This window comes from Ascaphus truei, chromosome 5 (genome assembly GCF_040206685.1).
Source record: "Ascaphus truei isolate aAscTru1 chromosome 5, aAscTru1.hap1, whole genome shotgun sequence".
NCBI lineage: Eukaryota > Metazoa > Chordata > Amphibia > Anura > Ascaphidae > Ascaphus > Ascaphus truei.
Window position 1 is genome coordinate 82,711,645 of NC_134487.1, and position 7,590 is coordinate 82,719,234.

General features: G+C 43.1%; 1 protein-coding gene across 4 annotated transcripts in view; it reads left to right on the top strand.

The window, feature by feature from the left end:
* Positions 1-6,785, top strand: part of ANO6 (anoctamin 6) — a 108,193-nt gene extending 101,408 nt beyond the window's left edge. For all 4 annotated transcript variants that reach the window (XM_075600122.1, XM_075600124.1, XM_075600121.1 and 1 more), the window contains one exon: positions 1,528-6,785. In XM_075600122.1, the coding sequence (XP_075456237.1) occupies positions 1,528-1,734 (207 nt within the window). In that variant the 3' untranslated portion in view covers positions 1,735-6,785. The remainder of the gene's footprint in view (positions 1-1,527) is intronic.
* The last annotated feature ends 805 nt before the right edge of the window (positions 6,786-7,590 follow it).

Sequence of the window (7,590 nt, forward strand, 5' to 3'; positions counted from 1 at the left end):
AGGTCTGACACCGCAACCACCTTCTCCCCATCCCGCAGATGGGAGATAACGAGCCAGAAATACCGGCGATACCCCTAGACGGTGAGCTGGAACAGTTAGAAGCTGACCATGAAACCATCAGTGAGACCACCAAGGAACACACGGATGGTAAAGAAACCGCCCCCAAAACAGTAGTGGATCCTATGGTGGGACCCCAGAGTTATGGAGCACCTCCCGGTGGAGCTACGGGTATAGGGCACAACGAACAATGCCCCCTAGGGCGGCTCCAATGAGTCAACTCCATGCTTCGTTCCACAGAGAGACTATTCAGAGACATTTATACCCTCAAAGGAAGCAGCTGAGCCTCAGAACTCTGTTTCTCAGAACTCAGATTTGTTTCATAACACCCCCCCCCCCCCCCCCCCCCCGCAGCAGGTGCCTCGCTTCGCTATTGTAGCTGCCTCCCGTGCAGGCCGTGCTATGTGTGGCGATGTGCAGGAGAGGAGGTGATCTGAGATGCAAGGGGGGGGGGGTGATCTGAGATGCAAGGGGGGAGGGTCTTTTGAGATGCAAGGGGGGATCTGTGGGGGGAGAGGGTGATTGTGTGTGTGTGTGTGTGTGTGTACTGGTAAGGAGAGAGAGGGAGGGGGAAGGTGGATGGTTGGGGGATGAAGGGGAGAGGGAGGAGATGCAGAACTGTAGACTTGTGCCACTACAGATGTGGCAGTTTGTTTTGGGGAAATAAAATGGCAAAAGAATGGTGCAGAGAGTTGCAGAATTTTTCTTATTAGGAATTCCATTTTTTTTTTTTTAAATTGTGGGCGAGTGGCACTGTACCACATACAGCATACACACTGCCTGGTTCCCAGCAGCTGGGAGTCAGCCTCTCAATGACAATAGAGGTAAACATTTTGAGCCAAGGTCTTATAAAGACAACCCTGCGTGTTTCATCGCGTTGCAACTTCTTCAGGGTTACCTCATGTATATATGGTGCCGTTCCACTGATAGAACGCAGGCACTTGGAGTTCACCTATGCTGTATTAGAACTTTAGACGCATATCACCTCTTCAGTGACTCGCCCTTTCATACTCCAGGAATCACCGGCTGGTAACATTACAGACCCTGATATCAAACATTAACATACATTCGCACAGTAGGGAAGGAGGGCCCTGCCTCAAGAGGCTTACAAACTGTAAGGAAGGCTAAGTGGAAACATACTGTAAGGTAGAAGAAGATTGGTGTGTTTTGGATTGCCGCTTGTTATTTTAAGAAGTTAGAAGAAGAAAATGGGATTGTGCAGTGATAGCGTTGTGAGAGCAGAGTAATGTGTGACGATGGAATAGCTTCACTATACAAATGAAATATTCTACCCAAGAACAATAACAGAGTAGCGGTAACATCAGCTATGGCAGCAAACAGCTGACATTTGGCAGCCCTTTGTCTACCGCCTTTGATGCGACTCTGCTGTTATTTCTAATAAGTGTATATTTTGTTCAAATAATGTTTCTTGACAATTAATATTGCTTATTTTTTTTCCAATTTCCACAGCATATCGTCTATTTTGTCAAGTTTATTATATCGTACTTTATCCCAGACGTTTCAAATGCCACCAAAGACAAAATCAAGAGAGAGAAATACTTGACACAGAAGCTTTTACACGAGACACATTTGAACATTGTGAAAAAACAGATGGGAAGTTTGGCGGACACAATTTTGAAAGGAGTCGGCAAATCTTCAGTTAAAAAATTAGAGTAGACTTTTATGGACTTGTGCTATACAAATTACAGTTGTGAAACCGCCTCGGTATGTAAAGTTTTGCGGATTTGGAGTCCTTGCCCATTGGACAATACAATTATATGTATAGTAAGTGTCAAAGTAGATATGAAAGAAAAGAAAACCCAAGATAGGAAATGGAAATTACATGTCTGTGCAGGTGGACAACACTTTTAAGAAATATAGTGGCCTTATTATTTTTTTTCATGATGTTATGAAAAATGTAAAGACCTACAGTATGTTTTCAAACCATCTTCTACTAATTGTGATACTATACATTTTAGTTGTGCTGGATTATGCAGAGGTTTACGGAACAATGCTGCAGGCCGGTCGTAAGGAAAGGAATAAAGAAGTATTTTATTTGTCGTTTCAATATAAAATAAACAATATAATAGATTAAAAATATAGGCCAGTACTATGAAGTGCCACGTAACCAGCCACTGAGTTAATGGACTGAGCATGTAGTAGAAGTATCGCTCTTAAACATTCAGGTCTATGTATCAGTGTACAGAAAAGTGAGTTTTGACGCAATGTTACGTTTTTAGGTGCAGAGACACAGCAAATGTAAGAACCGTTTCTTACGTCTGATGCAGAACTTTAGACTTATGCCACTTCAAATATGACTTTTTTTCTCTGGCAAATAAAACGGGAAAAATAATGGCACCGGGAGAGACAGTCTGTCACACATCTCATAATATGTGCACCATGTAACTCATCCTCCTGACACTCCTGGGGTTGCAAGCTAGGGCAGACAGAGCAACATTGGAGCAAAATACTTTGTTACATGGGTGCAAGAGGAAAATACCCAGATTTGTACCAAAATTGGCTTGATACATAAACCTCCTGAGGTTACCCGATTAAGCAAATAGCCATTGTAAGGGCACTGGCTTTGAGGACCTTTTGACCCTAAATGCTTGGTTACTCTAATATCCATATTTACTAGTAATCCTTGCCTCCTCTGGTCTACATGAGTAGCGGGCCTTCTGAACTACAGCCTACAGTTTCTTGAATAGCACTACTTCTTTAAGAAATATTTTGCCCCTCTTTCAGTGTAGAAAACTAGGGTTTGATATACTGTACCACAATGTGGTTTTATTCTTGTGTATTGCATTGTAAGAAATCACAGCCATGATCTAAACATACCTTGGTAAGGGTGTTCTTGTCCGTAAAAGCCTCATGACCTTTAATAAACACAAAAAACATAGGATTATGGAAAAGGTGATCAGTGATTAAAATGTAAGAGCAACTTCCCCTCACTAGTAGATTTACAGATACAATTTAACACAAATAGATATACATTACACTTCATTAGTTTTGCCTTTTTTCACTTTTTTTATTGAAACTAAATCAGTAGTGCTAGACAAAAGCCATTCCACTTTTTAGTCTGACGGATGAGCTTGTATCCTCTACAACCTCTCATTTGTTCATGTAAATATGCTCTGTTGGGGGTTGTGTTGTTTTTGTCCTTTATTTCGCTTAGTAGCTTGTACATCCTTTAGCTCAGGAATTTATAGGGTTGCCAGGTAGCGTGTCCAAAAATACTGGAGAAAATGATGAAAAGTGCGACGCGAACGAGAATCGTTGGTGAGGAAGAATGTTATTTATGAATGACCGGACGTTATTTTTTCTACATTTCACTCCAAGTATTCAACAATTTGCACCAATTTATATTCTGTTTCGTAAAAAATCTGGGGAGCTGTCTTGGGAGGGAGTGCCCTTCTGAGTATTTTTAGGAAATAGAATATGAAGTACTGTAATGCAAATTGGTGCATGCTTGAGTGAAATTTAGAACAAATTACGTAATGGTGAGATCATTTAGAAATAACTGCCCTGCAGTCATACTGTACATGGCGAGCAATACTGATCTTAATGCTCCTCCCACAAATTCAAATTCCTCTCTCCCCTTATACTCTCACCCTCCCACCCTCCCACCCCCCTTGTCCTCACACCCCCTCCCCTCATCCCCCCTCCCTTCATCCTCTCACCCTCGCCTCCCTTCATCCTCTTCCCCTCCCTACCAACCGCCCTGTCATCCTCTCACCCTCCCCCCGCCCTCCCTGTCATCACCCCCACAGGACAGCCAGAGGGGAAAAACACACACACACACACACATACATACATACACACACACGACAAAACAGAACAAATACACACAGGACACAGCCTCACCTCTCTGCTTCCTGCTTTTCCTTCGCTCTTTGGCCCCAGGCTCCTGCCACCTCCACCCTGATTGGCTGCATTGTACAGCAGCAGCCAATCAGGGTGGAGGAAGCTGCCCAGCCCCCTAGCATCAGCAGCCCTCCTCTATCCCTTCTCAGGGGAAATGCCATGATTGGTTACTAAGTCAGAAGACATAATACCGGACACATACATGTCCCTCCACCCCCCGCACACATACGTCTCCAGTATTATCTCTCATTTTTTACCGGACAGAGTAACCAAATACCGGGCTGTCCGGTTCAATATACCGGATCATTGCTCAATGTAAACAAAGTGCCTATTTGATTAGAAGTGTATGTTGAGGGGGCTTTTTATGTTGCTCTGTAGTATTCAGTTTATTACAGGACAAAGAAATGAAGTAGGGGGAATTTGCTGGGAAATGGTCGGTAAAGAATCAATAAAAAGGGAAAACCACTCTAATTAAATAATATTACTACCTTAATCGTTGCAGTTGGTGCTGCTTTTTTTTTTCTTCTCCTCAACACTACTCAACTAGGTCAGTTGAGAGATTTAAATACCTCTTGAACCACTAAGTTCTGCCAAAAAAAAATCTCAACTCATTCTTACTAGTTAATGTAAAAGTCAGGTTCCCCAAGTACAGGGCTTACAAACAAGCAACAGGTCAGGTTTGAGGGTAACACGTACTGTATCTAAGCTAATTGTCCTTACCAGTGATGTTATCTGGTTCTTAAAGGAGATTTACATGACCAACCAATTATGTTGCTACTTCCAATTGGCCTGAGATTTTGCAGACCATTTGTTTCCTTTGAAGGGAGATGTATGTAAACCTGGTAACGTCACCGCTCTGGTGTCCCCAGAGCTGAGCGTAGCGCGGTTCAACGCCAACGGACGCTCTCGTTCCCATAAACAAAACAAAAAATGTGGCATAAAATAAGAAATGCTGGAGTGACCGTAAGGTATTACTAGAGCTAGATCACATTTCAATCATAAGAGGTGCCTATCATTCCTTGGAAGTCCGTTCCACTCATTGATAACCTCATAGGGGGTAATCTTTCAGAGTCTCCTTGCTGCAAAACTGAGTCAACCTCCCCTACCAGGTTTATGACAGAAAAACATTCCTATTGTATTGAAGTGAAGATATTTTTTATTGATCTGGTGCCATATTTTTGCACTAGTTTTACACCAGTTTGGCAGCCAGCAGACTTTGGTAAATGACCCAGGTGGCATTAAATCTCACTGGTTGAAGGGCCCGAGATTTAATTAAAATCTCATTAGGTAGCTAGGAACTTCTAAAACCTTTGAGTTTAACTAATTGGATATTGGCAGAAATGCATTCAAATACAATGTGTGGCATATCTCTCCAGCACTTGTCAACTTTATATTCGTCAGGACTGTAGTATTATATTCATTTTTAATTATATCGTATATCAAAAAAGGTGTGTTATTTGAGTGCATTTTGTTCCAAGATGCCTGTGCCTATTTAAATCACAAATAATTTCTCTGTGAGAACACGGGATCGTTTTCTAACTTTATTTCATATAGCACTTTTCTCCCAATGGGACTCCAGGCACTTCACAATTACAGTACAGGAATACCCCACATTAACGTACACAATGGGACCGGAGCATGTATGTAAAGCGAAAATGTACTTAAAGTGAAGCACTACCTTTTTCCCACTTATTGATGCATGTACTGTACTGCAATCGTCATATACGTGCAGAGCTGATGGAAATAACGCATTTGTAACAGGCTCTATAGTCTCCCCGCTTGCGTACACCTTCGGTACAGGTAGGGAGCCGGTATTGCTGTTCAGGATGTGCTGAATGGCGCATGCGTGAGCTGCCGTTTGCCTATTGAGCGAGATGTACTTACTCGCGAGTGTACTTAAAGTGAGTGTACTTAAACCGGGGTATGCCTGTATAGCAGTGCTGTACATAGACGTTTACAGGCACAGTTACTGCTCCAATGAGCTTAAGATCTATGATTTTGGTGCCTGGGGCACAGAGATGGTGACTTAACCAACGTCACAAGGAGCTGACACTGATTTGAACTGGGCTGCCCTACTTCAAAAGCGGTGTCATTGTTTCCAGTCAGTGCCTGTACTCACTGGTCCAGCCTGGCTGCAAAACAGGGCCAAGAAAACCACCTCGGATTTAAACCAATGGCATTTTGCTTGTTTAATCAATCTGGGGCAGTATTTTTGCACCAGTGTTGCCCTGATTTTGCAGCTGGGGGACTTTGATAAATAAACCCCATAATGTCTATATTCAAATAATTGTTCATTTTATGTTACGGATATAAACGATTAAAAAAAGTTTTGTATTTTTGTTATATCTTTTAAAAATTGTTATACGGTACATGTATTAAATAAAATATCTAACATGTACAGAAAATGATAGTCTTGGTAATTCAGGTCACTGCTAATTGTTATGCAAAGATTCATTGTTTCTGAAATTTCCTTAGTTACAAAAAATGTTTCATACTGTACAATTAATAATAATAATTGTTTGTTCTTGTATAGCGCTGCTAGATTTACAGAGGCATTTTGCAGGCACAAGTCCCTGCCCCCATACAATCTATGTTTTTAGTGCCTGAGGCACAGGGAGATAAAGTGACTTGGCCAAAGTCACAAGGAGTCAACACCGGGAATTGAACCAGGTTGCCCCTGCTTCAAACTCTCGGTGTCAGTCAGTGTCTCTACTCACTGAGTCACTCCTAATACTTTTTAGTATTCCACTCAATTTCAAGTAGCTGTCAATGAAATACTCTGCCATGAAAATGACATTACTAAACTGTTCTTACAAGCTTCCAATTATTAGGCCCGGGCCATAGAGGGGGGGAGCCGTGCTGAGGCGCGCGGACGCTGAGGCTCGCCTGCAGAAGCTGGGCGATTTCATGCCCATACAGGCGAGCCAGCGTCCGCGATCGGAGGTGGGGGGAGACTTTAGGGAGGCGGGGCAGTGACGTCGCTGGGCCAATCGCCCGCGACGCACTGACGTCGACGTCACGGCGCCGTGACGTTGACGCAGCCCCACTCTCATTGGAGGGTTTCAGCCGACAGCGCGCTGAAAAACAGCTTGGCGCTCGGCTGAAACCTCCAACTCCTCCGCACGCCTGCGGACGCTCGCGTGAGCCCCCTCTCAAGGCATCCTCATTGAGGATGCAGGGGCTCAGCGCTGATCGTCCGCACGCCTCAGCACGGCCTGTCCATCTATGGACACGGCCTTAGACTGGATTCTTTATTTATTGGGGCAGCGGTAGGCTCCTCTTAAACGGTCAAGCCCTCCTAGGTCCAAAGCGAACTAATTCCATGTACGTGTTTATGGGGTCTTATGTGTGTAATTGATACTTTTTTTGTTTTTGTTTTTTACAACACATCTAACACCTAAAAGTATTTTTCGTTTTGGTTTTAATGTTGGACTTGGGTTTGATTTCACCTGGCTACTCTCTTTTTTGTCAGATGTCACAGTGTTTGTACAGTCTTACCTCCAAACAACTTTGTTGGTTCACTGATGAGGACAGGGTGGGATAAAGGTAAAGAAAATGGTTGATTGACAAACACGTCCCCATTCAGTAGGCCCCTATGAAATTCAACTGGCCAAACTATGTGGGATTGTACATTCACCAGCAAATCATTCAGTTCTTTCCGGGATATTT